Raw genomic sequence first — 23,246 nt, 5'->3', positions numbered from 1 at the left:
AGGGGAGGCTCAAACTCAGGGGAGTTCACTGGAACCTGAAGGAGCTCTGGACCCCGGGGGACTCTCCGCACAAAATAGTCCCGGTATTCCCGGAGACAAACGAACTCCTGAAGTGGTGGCACGACAGGACAAACACCCTCAAAGGAATGCCCTTCGCAATCGATCCTCCGGAGATGCTGCTGTTCACGGACGCATCAAAGGAGGGTTGGGGAGCCCACGTTCTCGACGAGTCAGCAAAAGGGAAATGGTCCCTCGAGGAGAAGAGCTGTCACATAAACGTGCTAGAGCTGATGGCCGTGCAAAGGGCATGCCGAGAATTCGTCCATCTACTCCGGGGAAACACCGTGGCTCTGATGTGCGACAACGCCACGGTGGTGGCCTACGTGAAGAAGCAAGGAGGACTGAAGTCAAAGGAGCTGTGCAGTTTCACGACGCAATTCCTGGAATGGGCAGCGAAAGAACAGATCGAGGTTACAGCCAGGTTCATTCCAGGAAAGAAGAACGTTCTAGCCGACAGCCTCAGCAGGATGGGTCAAGTATTAGGGTCGGAGTGGTCCCTACACCCAGGAGTGGCCCAGACGGTCATCCTGAAGTGGGGCTCGCCGGTGATGGACCTCTTCGGCACGAGACTAAACGCACAGCTCCCCGTGTTTTGTTCTCCTGTGCCAGACCCAACAGCAGCGATCGAGGACGCCTTTCAGCACCCTTGGGACAATATCAACGTGTATGCCTTCCCGCCCTTCGGGATGCTCAGACAAGTTCTCAATAGAGTGAGGCGGGCGAACAACCTGTGGATGACTTTGGTAACGCCCTGGTGGCCAGAGAGAGAATGGTTCGCGGACCTAAAGGAACTGGCGCGCCTCCCCCCTTGGCCCCTTCCAGACAGGCCAGACCTCCTCTGTCAGCCACACTTCCAAAGGTTTCACGAAAACCCTCGGTCCCTCCGCCTACACGCATGGAGGTTATCGAGCGCCTCCTTATGAGGGAAGGATACTCGTCGAAGACCGCAACAAGGATGTCGGGTTACCTAAGACGGTCCTCGGTCGCGGTATACCAGGCGAAGTGGGCCACCTTTACTAAATGGTGCTCCTCACAGAACATCAGGCCGTTGGAGGCCTCCATTCATGAGATAGCCGACTTCCTGGTCTATCTGAGAGACGACGTGGGTACGTCTATTCCAGCCATCAAGGGAGTCCTGGCGGCGTTGGGCCAAGTCTTCCTCCTGAAAGGCATTGATCTAGGAGCGTCTAGACAAATTTCGATGCTCATCAGGAGTTTCTAACAATCGTGTTCCCCCCAGGCTTCTAGGGTGCCCCAGTGGGATGTGGCTAGAGTGCTGAAAGTTCTGTCGGAGCCGCCCTTCGAACCCCTCAAAGATATTCTGGACAGGGAACTCACCCTCAAGACGGTCTTCCTGTTAGCCCTTGCATCGGCAAAAAGAGTAAGTGAGCTCCATGGGCTGTCATACGAGGTCTCGCACTCGAAGGGTTGGCGGAAAGCAACTTTCAGATTCTTACCTGACTTTGTAGCTAAGACTCAGAACCAAGCTTACTGGGACCCTAGGTTTGAGGGGTTCTCAGTGCCAGCGATCTCGCGTTCGGACAACCCGAGGGACTTGTTACTGTGCCCAGTCAGGGCGGTGCGGAAGTACCTGGAGAGAATGTCCAGGCTTCGGCCTGGGATCAAGAGCCTGTTCTTCTCTTCAGGGCTAGTGAAGAAGCCAGTCTCCAAGAATACGGTCTCTTTTCTGGTTGCGGCAGGTAATTATGAGAGCTTACGACAGCTCCGGAGTCTCCCTTCCGGGAAAGCCTAGACCCCATGATATTAGGGGCCTGAGTACTTTGTTGGCCTTCGAGAGGAATATGGCGGTGGGCCAGATCCTGAAGGCAGGCACTTGGTCCAGACAGTCCACCTTTACCGCTCACTACCTAAAGGACTGCTCTAGGAAATCTTTGGACGGCTTCTCTCTTGGTCCCGTCATTTCTGCACTCCAGAAGATTTAAAAGCGTAGCCCCGGGGAAGCCGTGGGTGGTAAGTCCAAGAGACACAGGTTCCTTCCTTACCTTTCCCCCTTATCACCCTTCCCCTCCATTACCTTTGATCCCTTCATCTACCATGGGGAACACGTTCAGTTGGATGCATACGTCTCCGAAGACTCTTACAGAGGTGAATTACTTAGATACTAAGATCGTTTTTTTTTTTTTTTGCGTAGTTTTCCCTAGTTCTCGTTTCTCATTTAGGGTCAGTAGAACCTAGCCTCCTATCTAGGTTCGTTTTTCCCTTCACCAGACGGTCTCTCGGTCCGGAAGGCCACTCCCACCTCCTAAAGTATAAGTCTCCTAAGAAAGTAGTTCGAGGTAAGTACTCCGTGTTGGAACAAATCACAAATATTAAGTAATTTGTATTTTTCCTAACAGTACTTACCTCGAACTAGTTTCGGGTTATGGCCCACCCATCCTGCCCCGAGTGCCTTACAGGACTTCTGAAACCTTATCTATCATAAACTTACTGACGACTGAGACCTGGCTGAGCACGCTCTCTGACCCCAGGTCGCCTCATGGCGCATATTCATCCGCCAGAGGTACCCACTATAAAAAACGGAGATAGGGGAAACTACACAAAATTCTGGTCGGTTGGGAGGAGATCCCAGATACTCCTAAGAAAGTAGTTAGAGGTAAGTACTGTTAGGAAAAATACAAATTACTTAAAATTTGTGATATTTCCCATATTAAAATATTAGTGTAACTTTTTAAATTACTGAATAAAAAATAAACGAGTTTTAGCATTCGTGATCTGCTTAAAACTACTCAGTGAATTTACAGTATTTTGAAAACGGCTTATCTTTAGTTAAATGCATTTTAAGCTGCAAAATGAATAATCTGAATAAAATTTATTATAGGTACAACCCGGGATGTCGTAGAAAGCACATTGGACCTTGGAGGTTACCCAGTTATTATCAGCGACACTGCAGGTCTTCATCAGACGGACGACATTGTTGAAAGCGAAGGTATTAAAAGAGCAATTGCAAAGTCTAGAGAAGCTGATATTGCAATCATCATTATTGACGCCAAAGAAGCATTACAAGCGATTAAACAAAGTTTGAATTGGGGTGAGTATGTAAATTCATTTTTAACTGAAATAGGAGTCTGCAAAGAGAAATCCACTTTTGAAAATGATTTCATTGTATTGGTGAATAAAATTGACCTCATAGAGTGTAAACAAGACAGAACTTTGCTCAAAAATACAGTGGGAGATTCTGGTCTTGTGTTATCAGTGAAAACAAGTGAAGGTTTAGTTGATGCAGTGCATAAACTGAAAAATGTATGCGCATCTTTATGCGAAATTGGCACAGCAGAAAATCCTACACTAACTGCAGCAAGACATAGGATTCATATATCGGCATGTTTAGAATCACTGAAGTTAATTCTGGGAAATGAATTGAACACCAGTCATAGAAGTAAAACTCCCGAGAGTGCTACGCATTCCTCCCAAACTTATTTTGAAGATCTTAATGATAATTTATTACACTCCGAAGAAATGTTGATTATAGCTGCCCATCACTTGCAAAAAGCTGCAACCCATCTTGGTTATGTTACTGGTCATATAACTACAGAGGATGTTCTTAATCATATTTTTTCAGCCTTCTGCATAGGAAAGTGAAAAAATTATTTTGTGCTTTACATAATTTTATTACGCTGTTAAGATCCATTCAAATTAAAATATATTTTCATATCTATAGTGTTTACTGTATTTCTTAAAGGTTAATGATATTGACAAATCCCAAGTATTTATTTATGATCCCTAAATTCTCAGCTAGGCTTCCTCTTTCGCTGCCTGCTAGGCACTTGGAATCTAGCACGTCCACAGCTGTCTCCCTGTCTCTGACCTATACCGATGACGACTTGGACCTACTTCTACTTGTACGACGGTCATGGAAAATACAACTTAATTTTACCAATGCCTGGTTGAGGCATGATAACCAAGTTGGTGAATGTATGATTATTAGATTGGGGAATTGAGGCTGGAAACCACTGTCCATCTTACAATTTCTAACCTTATTGGTACTGTACAAAGTGTGTGCAAGTATTCTTGTAGGTACCTTCTTTCTCAATACACAATTTTCATCCTCAATGGTCTTAGATTGGAAGTGGTATTTTTGCTCATTTTTATCAGATCAGTAGGACACAGTGTATCAAGAACAAATATATGTAGGAATTTTTTATATGGCAATTGAACTTTACGTCAATATTTATTTAAACACTAGCTAGAATTGGGGGCAATCAGCTGACTGAAAATTTGAAATCATTGGTTTGTAAAATATGAAGAAATTTAATAAATATATCATAGAATAATTTACTATACCTAAATACACCATTCATTGCCTAGTTAGCTATAAATAGTAGGATCAGCTGGTGGGAAAACAGTGGCTAGTTACAAGTTGTCAAATCCTAATGATGTTGAACTAGCAAATTTTCCAGCTTCTAAACACATCTGCTTCGTATGGTGATTGGTTACAGTATTTTTAAGACATAACTAGCAACTGAATAGAATCTACCAAAGGCAGAAATTGCTTTTATAATTAAATGCATTTAACCTTTGGTCCTTGGCTAAATGTCTGAAATCAGTGAACTGAGTTGTTAATGGCACAGTAGTGTCTCAAAGAAAGAGGATGATTGAAAATTATCCTAGGATCTAAGTGATGTATGCATATTTAGAGGAGCTCCTCCCCCTCTGACAGAAAAATAAAGGTGATGAGCCTTAGAACATTTGGTACATAAATAAAGACCTCTATATGAATAATTGTGTTGTGATGAAGAAAATTCAATGAATGTTCTATTTACAGGAGTTGGAGTTTGAAATTTTAATTTTGAGGCAGTTAATTTTTATCTTACAATTATTAATTAAATGATGGCTGTGAATGTTAGTTTTAAAATATCTTTTTTTTTAAATATTTACAATAAAAACTTCTGAAAATTGTTAACTAGTCAATATTCATGAACTAATAATTGGTGTTTGATAAATACAGTATAAGAAAAATATCAAAGTAAATTTGACAAACTAAACAGATGTACTGTATAAATAAAATTTTGTTTCCTGTAATTTTCCAACACCTAATTTACCATGCTTTATAGTACATTTTATATTTAAAATTGTATTTTTTCTCAGCTTTGGATAGATTTATATATCTCCGATTAAACATTTTCAATGGGCATATTTCTGGTCAGGCTCACTAGTGTAGACCTTCCATCAGCCGACGTGCTTCTGTCATTTCTGCAATGAAAAATAGCAAGAATTATCAACTTGGCACAAACTACTTTACAGCAATTTATGACAAATAAGAAAATTTACTTAAGCTATGTTAACAGAATTGTATTAATATTGTAAGCAAGAATTAGATGTAGGTTTGGTAAATACCTATTAATTTTTTTACTTAGAACAAAAACCTACACAGGAAAATTTTACAAACTCCAGTGAAAGAACTTGGGTAATGCATTCTTAAACAAAAACATATGTGAACTTGTGAGTGACAAAAGGTATATAGTTCTTAGGTCATTAATCATTTAGTCCAAATACAGTAACAACCCCCCAACATATGTCCTTCCTTTACTAATAAGTTTTCCTGAGTCTATTACATAATCTAAAGGTATTCTCTGGCAATAACACTTTATGTCCTCTCCATTTACATTGGTGGGCCTCAATACATTCACTGCATAGCACTGGCAGACAACCTTTTATTAATGAGTAAGTTTTCAAACTTAAGCAAATGGATTGCATCTTAATGGAAATATTTTACCAATATCATTTTGATGAGGACTAGTAATTTTGGATGCACAAGTTTTATGCTTTGAACAATTAAGTTCTATATTTTATTAAGTAGACTTATTTCTGGCTCTGTATATACTAAACATCACAGTGTCTATAAGGAAAAATAGCCAATATTATTTTCTTCCAATTGTCAAGTAGCATAGGAGTTGCTATGTTTTTGTTAGGTTGTGCTCATTTTAAATGAACATAATCCTAGTTTTGACTAAGGAAACCCACAGCATCATAAGAACAACCTGAATTTTATAACTACCATCTTTTATATGATGTTGAAATGGATTGTCTACCTTTGATTCTTTGTACAGTACTCTGGTGCCGTTAGTTATAAGGTCATTTCTCTAAGTAACGTTTAAAATCATATAACTATTTTCTAATTATTATTTTTTTTCCTACGCGACATACAAACCCGATTCATTTAATTAGGAAGATTAATTCAACGTAAATTGGAGTCGACTGTTGAAGTTGGGTAATAAGCAGTTATCCGGCTGGTGAGGATGCCAGGTGAGAAGCCTTTCCCACTTTCCAGCAGGATAGCCTTTACTTTTAATTCAGCTGCTGTTGTATACAAGATGTACGGACAGCTCCTGTCAAACTTATTAATTTTTTTCTCTTTTCAGGAAGTGGACTATGGAATGGAAGCAAGAACTTAAGTTTTTGCCAGGGAAAGGGTGGATGCTGTAACCCGTAGATCCATACTCCCTCTGTGCATCTTGTAGGGGCCATGACTTCGCAGGCATTCTAGTGCGCTGAGTGTGGGTCGTGGCCTTGTATGCAGTGGCAGGCATATACCATGAAGGGGTAGATGCGAGCGAAGTGTTCGTTGGAGTCGGGCTGGGCTATGCCAAAAAAAGCTCCAGGGAAGTCTTTCATTGCTTCTGTCTCCTCAGGGGGTGCAACTGCTGACTGCCGCTCCTGTGTATACGCCCCTGGGTCGGTCTCCGTAAATTACACTGCAGGAGCTTGGAGCACTAGGGTCTCTGTTAGGGAGCTCTCAAGTTTCGCTGGTGCATGGGGAACCCATAGTATTTGCTGCGCTTCTTTAGAGACCAGGAGCTTGACTGTGCAGCCTACCGACGACGAGTTAGACCAAAGTCGTAGGCTTCCTTGGGTCTATTAGGTAGGTCTTCCATGACTTTTTTTGAGGGGAAGAGTTGGTAGCTAAGGCTATTTCTCCCCAGATAGCCCTGTGCATTTAGAATTGCCAAGTGTTCTCAGTGTCACCAGTGTTAAGGACCCCACTGGTTTCCTTCCTTAACCCTAAGCTGATGGGGTAAGTTGAGTAACGTAGCTCCTGGCCCAGAAGGTAAGATGCCAGCATCAGGAGCTAACTATCAGTTTTCCTCCTGTTGCCATTGGCGTTCCTGGATCTTCGTGAGCCCCCAATAGTGTTACCGGTGGATAGAACAGTTGTACTTATGGGGTGGGGGAAGCAATCTCCGTAGCGAAAGAAGGGCTGGCTTTATAGGTAGTAAGTTTGCCAGGGCACCAGCTACCCGTTGAGATACTACTGCTATTATTATTATTGCTTGCTAAGCTACAACCCTAGTTGGAAAAGCAGGATGCTATAAGCCAGAGGGCTCCAACAGGGAAAAATAGCTCGGTTAGAAAAGGAAACAAGAAAATACATAAATTACAAGTGATGTAATGAATAGTTAAAATAAGATATTTTAAGAACAGTAACAACATTAAAATATATTTCTCATATATAAATTATAAAAATTTTAAAACAAGAAAGAGAGAAATAAGATAAAATGGTGAGCCAAAATGTACCCTCACCCTAAGCAAGAAGACAGTTCCCCAAGTGTTCACTTTATTACCTACTTGTGCCCATTTGCTTGCGTTATGGCTGCTGATTTATTTCAATGACTGGTTGATCCTGGCCTCCTCGGAGAGTTGGAGAGGCAATTGCCTCAAGATCAAGATTAGATTCTTGCATTTTGCCATAACCTGGGGATTGTGGTAAATTGGAAGAGGTAGAATCTCAATTAAACAGAGGTTGAAGTAACTAAGCATGCTGATAAACACAGCAGCAGTGAGAATCTTTCCTATTGATGATCGCATCAGGCTCAGTGAAGTTGCACGACCATACCTGTCCAAGATAGACTTACCAGTTCATTCAGTGGCTATGTCTTTTCAGTCACCTATCCTCGTTACAGAAGCTCGTTCCTCTCGGGTGTCTCAACCAGAGATCCCTTTAATGGTGTCTGAAGGATCACTGGTTATCTGACAAGGATCCCCAATTTAAACCTGTTCCAGTGGGGCAGAAAGCATGGAATGATGTGATCTGATGACTTCCCTCAACTTTCCACTTTCGGACGGGGAACTGTTCTCATATGTGGCAAAGAAGGGGTGAAGAGCATACCTGGTCGTCTTAGGGGCGTGGAGCGAAGAAGAAAGGCATCTGCACATCATTGTCCTAGAGTTACAAGCAACCTAACTACGGTTGCAAACATTCCAAGAACTTTTGAGGAGGAACTTCGTACTGTTCATGAGCAACAACACCGCTGTAATTGACTACATCAGTCTCATGCCCTCTTTGAGAGCTGACAAAGCGGATGCATATCTGGGTGGAGTTGTCAGCAAGGTACATTCCAGGCAAGCCGAATGTACTAGCAGACACACAGTTGCCAGGGGTAGGTTGTAGGTGCAGTATGGTTCCTACATCTTCTGGTAGCAGAAAGGCTGTTTGCCACCCAGCTGAACAGGAGCCTCTCTATGTTTTGCTCCGTCATTCTTGCCCATGGGCGTTGTTCGAAGATGCCTTCCAACACCCATGGGATCACCTTGATGTGTATGCCTTTTCGCCGTTCTTCAGTCGAGGTCCAGTAAAAACTCACACCTGTGGCTCACTCTTATCTGTCAGCCACATCTGCAGAGGTACCACCAAGCCGTGGAGTCCTTGGCTATTCATGGATGGAGATTATCCAGCATTTCCTTTGAGTGAAAGGCTTTTTGCAAGGCACTGTACAAGAGATATCTGAATACCTCTAGATGTCATCTACAGCTGTGCACCAGGCTAGGTGAGCCGTCTTCTGCAACTGATGTATTTCTCCAGTTGGAGTAACTTTAGCACAGATCGCAGATTCCCTAGTCTTCTTTTGCCGAAAGAAGCACCTGTCAGTCATGGCTATCAAAGCCTACCTCTCGGCCTTGCTTTGAGTATGGTCTTACGATAAAGGGTAAAGAGCTCTCTGCTTCCTGGGAGTTGTCTATGCTTTTGAGGAGGTTTGAGGAGTCTTAGGATGTGACTTTGTTCCTCAAGGGTCTTTTGCATAACTCACTCAGACTTTGAAGAGGTTGTCAGACAGGGATCTGACTCTCAAGACTTTCTACTAGCCTTAGCATCAGCGAAGAGAGGAAGAGAGTTGGCGAGTTGCACGCTCTGTTATACAGTCACCTATGATGAGGGGTGGAAGGAGGTCTACTTCAGTTTTGTGTCGAACTTCATGGCCAAAACCCAGGTTAGAGGCCTTTTCTATCCCCTCTCCTAGGGGAGCATCAGGTGTTGATCAAGTATCCTGTGAGGGCTCTGTGGTGCTATCTGAATCAGTTTCTCAGTTTAAATGACTCGGTTTTGTATGGCTTGGAAAAATAAAAACTGCTTTAATAATTTATGATATTTCCATGAAACTAACGTCTGTATAGAACAAGCTATCAAGTGGGAGTACCAGCTTCACACCACCTAAATAAAATGATAAAGAATAATTTCTCCCCTGCTACTGAACCCCCCCCCCCCCCCTCCTTAAATCTAGCCGCTAAAACACACATCAGCTGTTGAGTAGGGAGTTACGGCCATGCTAGTGACGCTAGATTGGGCCCAGGAAAAGATGTAAACAATGACTCAGATTTAAGTAGATTCGATCACCAAAGGTGATTATCACTTTATAATTGGGGAAGAGGGCTGGTCCCTAATTCTACAGTATTTAGCTGTAAATATTGTAATAAAATATTTTAGTTTGAAAATCCTGTTTATTTTTATGAATTTGCATCTAAGAAGCTGAATAACATATATACTAGGCAGTGATATACACAAACAACTTGATCCAAAAACCTACATTCCACCAGGTAAGTCTGTGCCATTTTGTTCTTCTGCATATACAAACCTTTTGTTCTTTAAAGCAGAGATATGGAACGGCCATTGAATCGTTAACAAAGTAATTTATTAATGGCAGGTGGCACAGGGAGGAAGCTAGCTACTTCACAAAATGCTACTTTTGTCTCTGGCTGCAACAGGTGCAGACGTATCGCTGCAGGTGTTGTTGCAAGAACTCACTTGATGCCGCCTCAATGTTCTTGGAAGGCTTGCAATGTTATAAAGGCTGCTAGTTCCAGGACATTGTAGGTTGGTTTAGGCATTGGGTGTTTATAAAACATTACCTGAAACAAATCAAAGCCGTGCAACATGCATGTGGTACTCTGCTCATTCATGACTCCTCCAGAAGTGCATAATGGCAGGCAATGAACTTTTTCTTTGGAGTTTTCTCTTGTGAGGTGAGTATCAGTCTTGGTTTTTCTTCTCACCTATACACACATTAAGTTTTTGCTTGGTTATAGACTGTTATCCTTGACAAGACAAAAGTCTACTCAGTTATTCCTCTGCTATTAGTCTTGGAGACCTTGCAGCACATACCCCACTACTACTTTTGTTGCATTTCTAACCTACTGTACTGTGCATCACTTGAAGCACTATGTGGTACAATGTAGACACTACTACAGGTTCTTTACCGTGTCTCTCAAGATAATGAAAGTGAGAGTAAAGTGAAGCAATACTAGATTTGTTTACTCCCACTATAAATAATAATGAAATGCACTTTAAAGCACCATTTCAAAGGTATAAATACTGCTAAATATACCAGAGAAAAAAGTTGCATGGAATGCTAGGAATATATCCACCTTGCTCACCCTTAAAGGGTGTCGGTATTAAAACTGGGGCGAGTGATACCACTACCAGAGATCCCTTTCCAATTAGACTTCTCCCTCCTCAAAATCCCCCGTTACTACGAGGTGTCGTTCACTACAGCTACTGCCCACCCACCACCACCACACCACCACTACCTAACCTTCTCCCATCATTCCTTGTTAGCACTCGTGAACGTTCGGACATGTATTACTGTATCATCCATCTAGATTTTTATTCTTAAACTCTAGATAATGTTATAGAATTTAAAATATTTTACTACTTTTTCCTATTCTGGATGGTATTGAAACCAGCAACATAATCTTAATTCAACTTAGAATTTTACCAAAAATCAGACTTGCCTTTTAATCTTCACATCAAATACAGAAGAGAAAAGATTTTAATATCCTGAACTTACCATGAATCAGCGCCTGTAACTGATCGGGTGTAAGGACAATGGAAGTCGCAGCCTTGGTTGCACTCTCCTGATCCTGTCCTTTTTGTATGCACTTTGATTCATCATGCAAGCTGAGCTTTACTACGGGAGACAGATTGCCATCACCGACATCCACACCCACAACATCACAAGACCAGGTTGTTTCACCTCTCACTGTAGGGACATGAATAATTTTAAACATTCTCATAGTTCTATATGTAAATTATTTCCCGTAGGGTGTTCCTAGATGATCATATTTGCAGACAGCTAAAATTTGTTGCAATACTGTACAGTACTAAATCTTGCACAAAAACACTTATTCTAAGGACATTGTACTCATAGTAAGCTGATTAATATTAGAAAAAATACATAACTTGAATAAAACGTCATGTCATGTCTGTTGATCTTAGGTATTAAAATCCACAATTATATGCATTGTATATTTAAAAATAGCACGAGCTTTCACATTTTTTAAAAAAGTGCGAAAGCTCCTGCTATTTTTTTTATATACAACGCATATAACTGCGGATTTTAATGCCCATAGAAAAAATACAATAGCACTCTGATTTATTTTCAGGTAGCTTATTGTGACGTATTTCACTGTAGCCTACAGTGAATCCTGCATTTGCAGAAGACGCGATCCAATAGATAGAAAGTTCTCTGGTCAAAAACAGTGAAGTTACACATCCAGCTAATATCCCTCAACTAACTAGTTTACCCTGTTCTCTGTTTTCAGTCCACTGGTTATTCTAACACTTGTGAATTAGATTCCTTCACGTGTATCATGGACTCCTACAGCTATTTCTACATAACTAGATACTTTTAAAAGAAGCTAAAACAATTTTTATTTGTTGCATAGACATAGCTTCTTGTATCTGAATGTCTGTAAGTCGAATATTCTTATCTTGGGGATTTACTGTATTGATAACTTCAGGAATTTGTCACTGGCAGATATAATACTCTAAGAACAATTCCTATCATTGTATACTTGATATTAGATTGTTATATATAAAGAGAATGCTCATTCTTGATATTCATAATTTGTATCAAACTGAAATAGTCTACATTGTATTGTAGTTACCCATTTAAAAAAAAAATTAAGCAACTACAAAAATTAAGTTCAACCCCTGCACTGTATATATTATTTTTTGGGCTCAAGCCATGTCGTCCTGATGGAAGTTCCTCTAAGGTAGCTTCCTAGGGTATATTACAACTACGGCGATATTCCCAGAGAATTTACCTTAAGGTACCCAGAATTCTAACTCCTGGAGCGAATATCCCTAATAAAAGAGCCAGGGATATCGTATAAATCAGAGGACGTATTCTTGACACGCCACATGGCAATCTGTACCCCGAACAGAGTTAACACTTCGTAGGGGTCAAATGGCAAGAAAACGAAAACGAGAAAGAAAAGGGGAGAGCCGTTCGTAAGGCCCTCTCTTCTCCCGTTTCGTAAGCGTGCCCTGCGCCGATTCTGGCGCCATCTGCATTCCTTTTTGCGTAGCTTTACAACTCGGTGTTTTTTCCCTGTGTTTCTACCAAAATCTTGGATTTACTCTTTAATTATGCTTTCTCCAACTTCTTCTGCTTCGGATAAGTTGAGTACTATTTCTTTTATGTATAAATGTAGGCTCTTGATTAAAATTAAAGTAATTAAAAGAGTTATCTTTGATACAAGAGCTGTTGCCTGCTGGAGGCGTCCTGGACGCTGTCGCTCGCTAGATTAGGATTTATTTGGTTAGCAGAGCGACGTTCCCAGCCCCTTTTGCTTTAATAATTAGCTGCTTAGCTTATTTAGGAATTCTGTTATGATGCTTTAGTATAGCGCCTGGCGAAAGTTTTGCCTAGGCTGACCGACACTAGTCTTCGTAGCCTAGTTGTTGGCCCTTGTACTTCCTGCATGATAATTAGTCTTCCAAGTGTGATTTTATACTGTTTAAAGCGTTAGGCAACGTTATACATATAAGCTTTTTTCGAGTATTTTCCAAGATAGTTTTGGTGTGAGTTTCGGTGATTTAGGTAATCGATTCTCTTAGTGCCTAGGCTAGGTTGTCTTAGGCTATTAAAATATTGTCTGTTTCCCCGTTTGCTCCCTTCTCTTCGGGGAAGGGGCAAACCCTTTCCCTCTGCTTAAGCCTTAGGCTTAACTCTGGTGGTTTGTTTGAATTAATTTTCAAATATAACTATGCTGGAGTAGTACTGTACCTTCCTGCTCCAACTGGTTTGGTTCAGAGAAGGACAGTACAGCAGTGTATTAGTCTGAGTCCGTGTTGGTCTAGCGTGGGGCAGAGTCTCCCTTGCTGCCTGACATGGGCATAGGAGGTTTATCCTCCTTGGATCACCTTGGAGGGTTTCTGTAGTTATGATCCCTTCGCTCGGTGACCCCTCAGACTTGTCCTCTTTGCTGTTCCGGGTTCGGGATATGTTCCCTTTCCGGATTAGCAATTCCTTCCTTGCCTTGGTTTTAGGGAGGCAGCCAGTAGTGCCGGCCTCCCTCCCTGGATTTTCCCTGGCTGAGATGGGCTTTCTTAGTTGGGGATGATCCTTAACCAAGGCAAGGTTGGACAGGACCCTCTGTCCTTCCCTTCTGTTTTTTTCGTTTTCCTTTGTGTCAGCCGTCTCACATCCGTACCTAGCCTAGGTAAGGATGGGGAGCTGACGTGGTCCCCTGTCGGCCGGCAGAGTGTGCCGACCGGCAGAGGCCCTATCCCTTGAGTGCTGCCCGGTCCTTCCTTGGTCCCTCAACCGCTGCCGTCTGTAGATTCAGTAAGCAGTGGTTAGGAAGCCTGACTTAGTGTCTCCCCTTCCTCTCGGCACTCTTTCGGGTGTCGGGCGCGGAGGTACATAGCCTCTTAGCCCGGCACCCATTCTGTTGTCTTCTTATGTGTTGTCCTTGCCGTCTGCCGGCCTAGTGGCCGGCCGTCGGTAGGGGGGTGTTCGCTAGTTCTCTTGCTGTCGGTCGGCGGTGGTTATATGCCTTTGCTGGCCGGTCTCCTTGCTCACCTGCCGGCCGCTATGAGTGGCGGCCGGCAGCCGGGCGCTACCTGGTGTGGATGCCAGTCGGCAGGGTTTACTCACCGCTGCCGGCCGGCCTGCTACATCACTCGGTTGGCCGGCCACTAAGAGTGATGGCCGGCAGCTGGGTGCCAACCGGGTAGCTACGGACCGGCAACCACTACCGGCCGGTTCAGGCATAGGAACTGGAGTTCTTCCCCGTCTGGGTGATCCTAAGTTGCATACTTGAGACCTACCTTTGGAAAAGGGGGGGGGGGAGTACTGACCGGCAAGAGCCGGCCGGCACACCACCCTCATGTACTGTATCAGTTCTTCCCTGTATGGTGTATTCTACCAGGGGAGACCATGATATAGTAGGTTACAACACTGTCTTTTCTAACTTACTTGTGTTGCCTTGTGCAGTCACTTGGTGTTGCCTTACAGGGATGAAAAGAGAATTCTTTTCATCTTTAGCCAGAATGGTAAAATCTTACCTTAGGTGTGAGCTACACCTAATTTCCCTCGGGAAATATGATCTTTGGTTATTCTAGCAAAGACTAACCATTTGATTTTAATGGCTGGTGGGCTTCCACAGGTGATTGTGTGGGATTCACAAGTATGTGTCTTTCCCGTATTCTTTGTGGTCTTGCACGACCCGTTGCTGTTGGCCTTACAGATAAGAAAGTGAGTTCTTTCTTGTCTACTATCCGGTATTTTAAAATCATTCCTTAGGCGGGAGCTACACCTATTTCCTTTGGAAATTTTCCATTGGTTAATCTGGCATAGATTAACCATACGATTTTATTATCTGGAAGGCTACAACAATTGGTTGTGCGGGAAATACAAGGATGTGTCTTTCCTTCAGTAGAATGCCTAAAGGTCTATCTTCGTAGAACTTCAGACTTCAAGGGTGGCCAACTGGTCAGGGGAGAAACGTCAGGCTCAAATTTTATCACTGAAACAACTCAGGGCGAAAATCACATATCTTATTCGCAGAGCGGATCCTGACTGTTCACCCACAGGTCACGATCCGAGGAAAGTTGCTTCATCCTTAAACTTCTTTAGTTGTAGGGATTTTGAACATCTTCGTTCGTACACTGGCTGGAAGTCTCCAGAGTGTTCTTTCGTCACTATGCGAAGCAAGTGCAGCAACTAAGAGGTTCTGTGGTAGCAGTGGGTTGCGTCGTTAACCCTGCTGTTTAACTCTGCGAGGAACAGTAGCTTAATTGGGACAATTAATTCCAGGGTGAGTATGTAGTCACATGCTGTACTACAAACTATGTGAGGGTACTGGGTGACCCACGTTGACTGTTCCACTTTCAAAGGTGAACCTAGCATAAGTGCAAACATGCGTGCCGAGCGTTTCTAACGCTAATGTGACTGATTAGTAATACAGACTTTTGACTTTGATACTTTGGTATCTTAAAAGTGGCTCCAATGTTTTTCTTTCAGACAAACAAGTTTCTGTTTACTATCATACTTATGCTTAAAGTTTTGGTTATCCTCCTCTTATATATAGATATATATATATATATATATATATGAGTGTGGTTAACCTGTTTGTTTATTGTCTGTCAATAAACTGGTTCTTGAGAACCTTGCGTCTCCTTCACCTGTGAGCATTCATTCTATGTATATTTACCCGGGGATAATTCTAATAGAATGTTCCCTTATGCAAGCTAATATTGCATTGGTTTATGCTTTCCCTTAGCTGGAGGACTCCATCCCATAAAGGGATGGTGGCGGATTTACGAGTTTCCTCCTAAGCGGATATAAACCTTTGTCCAATACGTGTTTTGAGCGGAGGACTGGTCGATATTTCATATTGACACAGTGATTCTTTTCGAACTTCGCTTTACCTAGTATGGGGTGAGACCACTATACTCGCTTGCCTGGGGTTCATACTTAGATATATGTACTCTTCGAGACTTTCCCAGAGTCTAGTAAGACTCTTCCCTGTTGGGGGCAGGAAGCTCTATCATGGTTTATGATTAGTTGAAAAGATGTATGACGGTAACATCTTAGGTCTCTAGGTCGCGTCAACTGGGGGAAATACTTCTGAGGAGTACGGCACATTTTGAGAATCCACAGATACAGTAATGCTCTGGTATACTTCCATCAGGACGACATGGCTTGAGCCCAAAAAAACGGATTTTGAGCGAAGCGAAAAATCTATTTTTGGGTAAGATGGCCATGTCGTCCTGATGGACCCGCCCTTCCCTTTCTATGAAAGGGCCGTAGGACCCCTCCCTACATACAGTATCTGTAGCACCTCGTGTTTCGCTACAAGGAATGCAGATGGCGCCAGAATCGGCGCAGGGCACGCTTACGAAACGGGAGAAGAGAGGGCCTTACGAACGGCTCTCCCCTTTTCTTTCTCGTTTTCGTTTTCTTGCCATTTGACCCCTACGAAGTGTTAACTCTGTTCGGGGTACAGATTGCCATGTGGCGTGTCAAGAATACGTCCTCTGATTTATACGATATCCCTGGCTCTTTTATTAGGGATATTCGCTCCAGGAGTTAGAATTCTGGGTACCTTAAGGTAAATTCTCTGGGAATATCGCCGTAGTTGTAATATACCCTAGGAAGCTACCTTAGAGGAACTTCCATCAGGACGACATGGCCATCTTACCCAAAAATAGATTTTTCGCTTCGCTCAAAATCCGTTTATTCATAGCATTTATTTTACTTCCGATTGGAAAAACAATACCCTCCTAATAACACAATCTGAGTACATTTAGAGTACAGTATTTTATAATTCAAAAAGATTCCTAAAAATGTTTATAATTTCCTTTTATACAAAAAGGCCGTATGTCTTAACCTGAATTCTTCAGACATCATTAAATAATTCACATTCTATTTTATCACTTATTTCTTTGTAAAGTGAGTATATCTATGGCCTTCTGGATACAGAAGGACATATAAATAATCAAACTTTACAAAGAAGTGATAAAATAGAATGTGCTATCTACAGTTTGCCTAAAGTTTGAGTCATGGAATCTTGACCATCAATGATCATGTTATTACACAATAATAGTAAAAATTAATTTTTGATAGAGATGACTTGCACCAAGTGGACAATGCAGACATCAAATCTTTGATAAATAGCTTATTTGCTGCAACTTCCAAATGTTCTCTTAAGACTCTATGAGAGTAACTTTTACAACTCCAACACATGGGTCACTTCAAAATGCAAGAATGAAAAAATGAGCACGCATAGCTATCAACTGACCTGGCATAAACACAGACATTGAAAAACTAAGCTAGACCTGCATTAACTCTGTTTGGCTCCAAAAAAAAGTCAGTTAAATTAAACAGCCATCTGCAGGTATTACCAAAGAAATCTCATAGGTATTCACATCAAATTGTGCTGTCAACTCGGATATGACTGGCTTGTTCTAACTGATGCTTACACAAAATACCCATGATTTTATTCAATGAATTCAATATTGGCAAAAGTGTTATAAATATTGAAGCAGACATCGCTAATTGTAGCTACCCTTATGCACTAATAGTTAAAATTGACAACAATTCCGTAAAAAAATTCAAAGTACTGTAGTTAATTGGAATTATGTATAGCACTCCTGCCAAGAACTCTCACAGCAAAGCTGCCAAGAATCCTGTATCATTTCGTAATCAGCATGGCAGCTGAATGACCAATTACAATTTTTAAAAACTGGAAAAGGAGACATGGCTTTCAATAAGTAAATTTTTTTTTTAATCAAAATGCTAGGACAGCATGGCTTTCACAATTAACACGGATAACGCTATATGATTTTATAAATACTAAAAGGATGTATACGACAAACAAATTTTGTAGGTTGTTCAGGGCCATTCCGTGTGTGACAGGATCAGACAAATGGCCCATAAAGTAATTAAAAAGGGAATAAGCTTTTACAAATAATGAAAACTGAAATTACTTGATATGCTAAAACTCGGTTGAGTTCCTTGTCGGGCTGGGAGGAACGTAGAGAGAAAAGGTCCCCTTTTTTGTTTCATTTGTTTGATGTCGGCTACCCCCCAAAATTGGGGGAAGTGCCTTGGTATATGTATGTATGTATATTTAGGATATTGAAAATGTTTCATATTCTCACCTAGGATAATTTTTACTTCATTCTGACAACTGACCATTATTAAATAATCGTTAATACTGTATTATTGATTATTGTTGTTCAATAAAAGAAATACTGTACATTAATGTAAGCCCAGTTTTTATCGATTATAAATTAACAGTAAAATTAAAATCTTGAAAATTAGAACAAACTTCTCTTATTAACAAGATATCTCAATATTTAAATACTGTAATATACAGTACTGTAAAACATTATCATATCTCCCCTCTTCCAAGTTGCTGTCCAGCTTCTCAAATTTTACTCCACAATGCAACTGCAGTCATCCTGCTCCTCCCACATGGTATCTTGGCCCTGAATGGCCTTCCTAGCCTAGTCCTGGGTAATGTAAATCCATCCTAATAATTAAAAAAAAACAACAATGTAACCAAGTGACATACAGTAATTCTGTTTTTAGGATGAATGACAAAGACGAAAATCCTGGGACTAATTGTCAAAGTACAGTTAAAACAACATACCCTTAAGACTTGTGCTCTTCAAGTGTTGTTGCAGGGCTTCCTGGTGCTCGGTATACACCTTGGTGATTGCTGCGGCATGTTCTTTGGGCAGACCCAACTGCTGTAGCTCTGAGTCTAGGATATTAGCAGTAACTCCGGCACCAGCAGCGCTCTCAAGAACCCACCGGACAGCTGCTACAACTGCCTTGGCACCTGGCTCATCTGATGATGACAATAATAACAAGACACACTAAACGTAAGGGTCAACAATGATATACTATGTTAGGTACACAATATAATGGTCTAAATATATTCTAATACTTAAGGATATAAAATATTATTGTGGACATCTTAACAAAAAATATGCAACAATAATTACACCAATAACAAAAATAATAACAATTCTTCGGAGATATTACTGAAAGCTACCATCTGGAATGAATTTGATGTGCTATGGTTGAAAGATCTACATACAACTGTAATACTAAACAGAAGGTAGCATATAAGCACACCTGCATTTCTTTCAATATTTATATTAAAAATAATTCAACATTCAGCAACAATTGCTTTTAACCTCTGGGCTTTTATTCTTCGCTAATTTTCATTCCTTGTTATCATTCCTATTTTAGCTTTTTTTTTATTGTATCATGTACCTAACCCAAATTTTATATTTCTAACCTTTCTTGTACTCTAATTATATTTTGAAGATGCCTTCTTTGATTAAAGGCCAAAACATATCAGAAACAATGAATATGTGTATACAAATGCTTGTGCCTTGGGATCAGATACCCAAGGGGGAATTAACTTTATGATAACAGCTTCTGGTCAGTCGACCAGAAGCTACGGTATTATCATAGTTAATTCTCCCTTGGGTCTCTGATTGCGAGGCAGAGTGAATTCGATATTATGAGGTATTTATATGATAAATTATCATACATACATACATACATACAGTATATATATGTATATAATATATATATACTGTACAGTACTTTATGTATATATATGGGCGATCTCCAGAACATTGCATGTCCAGCAGAATGAACTGTCCCTTACCTCTGCTCCTCCTGACTGACTTTTAAAATAACATCTTTATCTTGAACCTCTTATCATCTACATAATCCTTTCAACCTGTATCAAATTTCAAGTCCTAAAAGATAAAATACTCACCAAGTTTGGCATCCTTAGCCAGTTTTGTAACAACGTCATACTGAAACAATGAAAGAAATGAATAAAAAAAAGTGGTTAGTTTCTTTGAATGGTAAACATAATTTTCTTTTTCTCCTAATTTAATTCTCTTTGATTCACTATATATAGTAATAAAAAAATTTTAGACTGCCCCACTTACAGCCCAGAAAGAGATAGATATCTGTTTGAGGCTCGAGGTAAGGATGGCAGGTTCATCCTTACCAAGATCCTTTGACATGACGTGTCGTACAATGCTAGCGGCATTTTTAAATATATTTCGGAAGCAGGTCTTCTGAATGCTATTTAACCTTTATAACATATTCAATTTTCTGGTTTTAATTAAATTCTTTTAGTCTTTATTTATGATAAACAATATCGGCATAAATGACCTTCGATGTCAGGATGACAGAGAACTTCAAATCATTCATTCATTTACTAGAATTGGCTTCTCAGACTTTGCAAAGATTCTCAAGATTCAAGGCTCCATAGATTTATAATGACTAAGACTGCATGGATTCTTAAGCCTGGAGTTTGTAGAGATTTTTAAGTCATCACCTAATAAGATTCTTTTCAAGCCATGAGATTGCAAAAGTTCTTGAGCCCGTGAAACTATAAAGATTCTTATGCCCTGAGATATAAATGATTCTAAAAGTTCTGAAATGATTATTGATTATTACATCGATAGAATAATCTACTAATATTCTAAGCTGGGTAAATATGATAAGTTTTCTCCCAAAATTAGACAGCAAAAGACTAAAACAAACTACCCTGACAACGAATGAAGTATTTTAGGATGGAAATTTTAAACTTCTGGAAGCAAACCACATCTTAAGATAGATATTTTCCATCACTGGAACCAAACTACATTTAAAAACTCCTAATTTTTAATCCTGGAAAAAACTGAACAATTCACTGCCACATAACAAACCAACTAGTTTCATTTTCTCATATTTCCAGATAAGTTTTACAACAATCTTTACACAGCAAAAGCAAAGCTATAGAGTTATAATCTCTATATATTTTACTTCGGAACAAGAATGACATTACATTATTTATTTATATGAGCGCATTAACTCAATTTCAGCACAATCATATGTAAAAACAAGACCTAGCACATCTCTACTTAACAGTACCATTATAAATGACAATCCTGTATTACAAAAATGACAGTGGGTTAGTAGTGTTCCATATGTTAACAATACATTCAAAATGAATAATTCCAGACTAAATCACATTAGCGCCCTAGTTTTCAAGAATTCCGTACCATCTCGATACATCACATAAATTATCAGACTTTTTCTGAGCTTATTTGTGCTTTCATTGTCCATATAACTAAAGACATTACAGTACCACTATTTTACTGTACTTATAAAAAATAGCCATAACAAATTCCACTTTCAATTACTACCGCCAGTAAACATATTATTACACTAACGTATCACGATCATAACATACAGCGAAGTCAATTATTACTACATAAAGATGAATAAAACACTCACACTCAACGTTGGACCGTAGATGGCTTTTGCTACGTTGCCTGTCAGGAGTCTCAGCTTCACGGATGTCTGTTGAAGAAGAAAAGTTTATAAACAATTGCACTTTTTAATAAAATTGAAGATGTTGGACAGCAAGATGGGAAAAGGTAATCTGGAGCCAAAGTATGGTAGAAAATTAAAAAGTGGATGCACCTAACGGCCGAGCAATGACTACAGTGCACCATGTACGTTGCACTGGTGGATCTACGCTTCTATGGGGACAGGTAGAATGAAGCAAACTATTTATGCATCTAATACTATAAAGATAACTTGATTTAACGACATTATGGTAATCATACTCATTATCTGCATTTCATGGAGGCATACTGTAGGCTCGCTACACAGTAATACAGTTAGAATAGTTGTCTACTAACCCAGAAACTGAAATTATTTTCAGTGCAAAAGAAGCACAATTGGAAGATATAGTTTTCTCACCTACGTATTTGTTATAACGGAAAATTTTAAGAGATTTACCAGATTGTAACAGAAAATATTCAGAAAGATAATTACTAGCTAGTAATGGAAAAAAATTAAGAAAGCTATTTACCAGCTAGTAACGGAAAATATTAAGAAACGGATTTTGAGCGAAGCGAAAAATCTATTTTTGGGTGAGATAGCCATGGCGTCCTGATGGAAGGTTTCTTTTTGGTAGCTTCCTTGGGTATATAACTACTAGATATTCCCAGAGAATTTAACCACAGGTTATCACAGAATTCTAACTTCTGGAGCGAGTATCCTAAAGGTTTCCCTTTAAGACATCGTATATCAACAGGGGACGCATGTATTAACGCGCCACATAGCTATCTGCACCCCACACAGAGTTAACACTTCGATGTGTAGGGGCGGAGAATAGCTGGGGAGCCGTTCCACAGCTAATCTCGTCCGTGGCTACTTTTGGTACTCGAGACGTAAACAAACGGGCGCCATTGCTAAATGACGTCACGTCCGTCCTCATCCTGAAGCCATGGCGTCCTGATGGAAGAATACCAGAGAATCAATGTATCGTGGTAGATTTTCCCCTTGAAAAGTAAGTGCCGAGGGCTTTGAACAGGTTAGCATAGTAATCTCAATAGAGGAACCGTAGGGAAGAAAACTTCCTGCCCCCCTGGCAGTGAAGTCCCAACGGACCATGCTGAAGATCAAAGTGGTCATTGAAGGGCTACCCACCTTGCTGGGAGAACATGAAGAACTCGGAGACAAGACTGAATGGTTGGTATTCATATAGGAACATTCTCAAAAGCAGACAAGTGGTGGTTAGGCACTGTATGTGAAGAGAGAGAATCGTCTGGTCTCGAAGGCATGATGTAAGTAAGTATTCGGGTAGGAATATTACATTGCAGAGGTGAGTATATAATAAGGATTGAATCCTTAGTAATCTTCATCGTATATAAGAGGAAGGGGATAATAAAACTATGACAGTCATGTATTTCATAGTATAAGTAGGAGCGGATTGAGACGCACAAGTAATAAAATAGAAATTTTATTTCACAATTGCAGAATATGGTAATTAAATGCAATACGTATGTAAAAGTAATTTACAACAAATTATAATGTACATAGTAATGAAAGACTTGCTCTTGAATCTGAAAGAGAATTTCATATTATTAGTAGGCACTCGTTCCAGAGGAACGTCAGTCTTTAAAAGGAAAACACATCATGCTCTAGGCATGCGGCACTCATGTGACGACTATGACATTTCACCTGGGAGAAGAACAGTATATGAAAAGCACTAAGTGTCTTTGAAATCACTACGTATCACACGAGGGTCAACATAGGCACCCGAGGAGTTAGAGTCCCAAGTAACTC

At 40.5% G+C, this 23,246-nt stretch overlaps 2 protein-coding genes across 3 annotated transcripts in view; one reads left to right on the top strand and one right to left on the bottom strand.

Annotated features, from left to right (window-relative positions):
- LOC137622381 (tRNA modification GTPase GTPBP3, mitochondrial) overlaps positions 1–3,678 on the top strand; it is a 78,638-nt gene extending 74,960 nt beyond the window's left edge. For both annotated transcript variants that reach the window (XM_068352989.1, XM_068352987.1), the window contains one exon: positions 2,900–3,678. In XM_068352989.1, the coding sequence (XP_068209090.1) occupies positions 2,900–3,660 (761 nt within the window). In that variant the 3' untranslated portion in view covers positions 3,661–3,678. The remainder of the gene's footprint in view (positions 1–2,899) is intronic.
- LOC137622382 (COMM domain-containing protein 4) overlaps positions 3,666–23,246 on the bottom strand; it is a 140,544-nt gene continuing 120,963 nt past the window's right edge. The window contains exons 4-8 of the mRNA XM_068352990.1: positions 21,405–21,470; positions 19,888–19,927; positions 18,739–18,939; positions 11,139–11,330; positions 3,666–5,271 (exon numbers count right to left, since the gene is read on the bottom strand). Coding sequence (XP_068209091.1) covers positions 5,231–5,271; positions 11,139–11,330; positions 18,739–18,939; positions 19,888–19,927; positions 21,405–21,470 — 540 coding nt within the window. The 3' untranslated portion in view covers positions 3,666–5,230. The remainder of the gene's footprint in view (positions 5,272–11,138; positions 11,331–18,738; positions 18,940–19,887; positions 19,928–21,404; positions 21,471–23,246) is intronic.

Source organism: Palaemon carinicauda, chromosome 29, assembly GCF_036898095.1.
Source record: "Palaemon carinicauda isolate YSFRI2023 chromosome 29, ASM3689809v2, whole genome shotgun sequence".
In the NCBI taxonomy this organism is placed as follows: domain Eukaryota; kingdom Metazoa; phylum Arthropoda; class Malacostraca; order Decapoda; family Palaemonidae; genus Palaemon; species Palaemon carinicauda.
The sequence above is the reverse complement of the archived record's forward strand: the minus strand, read 5'-3'. Positions and strand labels throughout refer to the sequence as shown.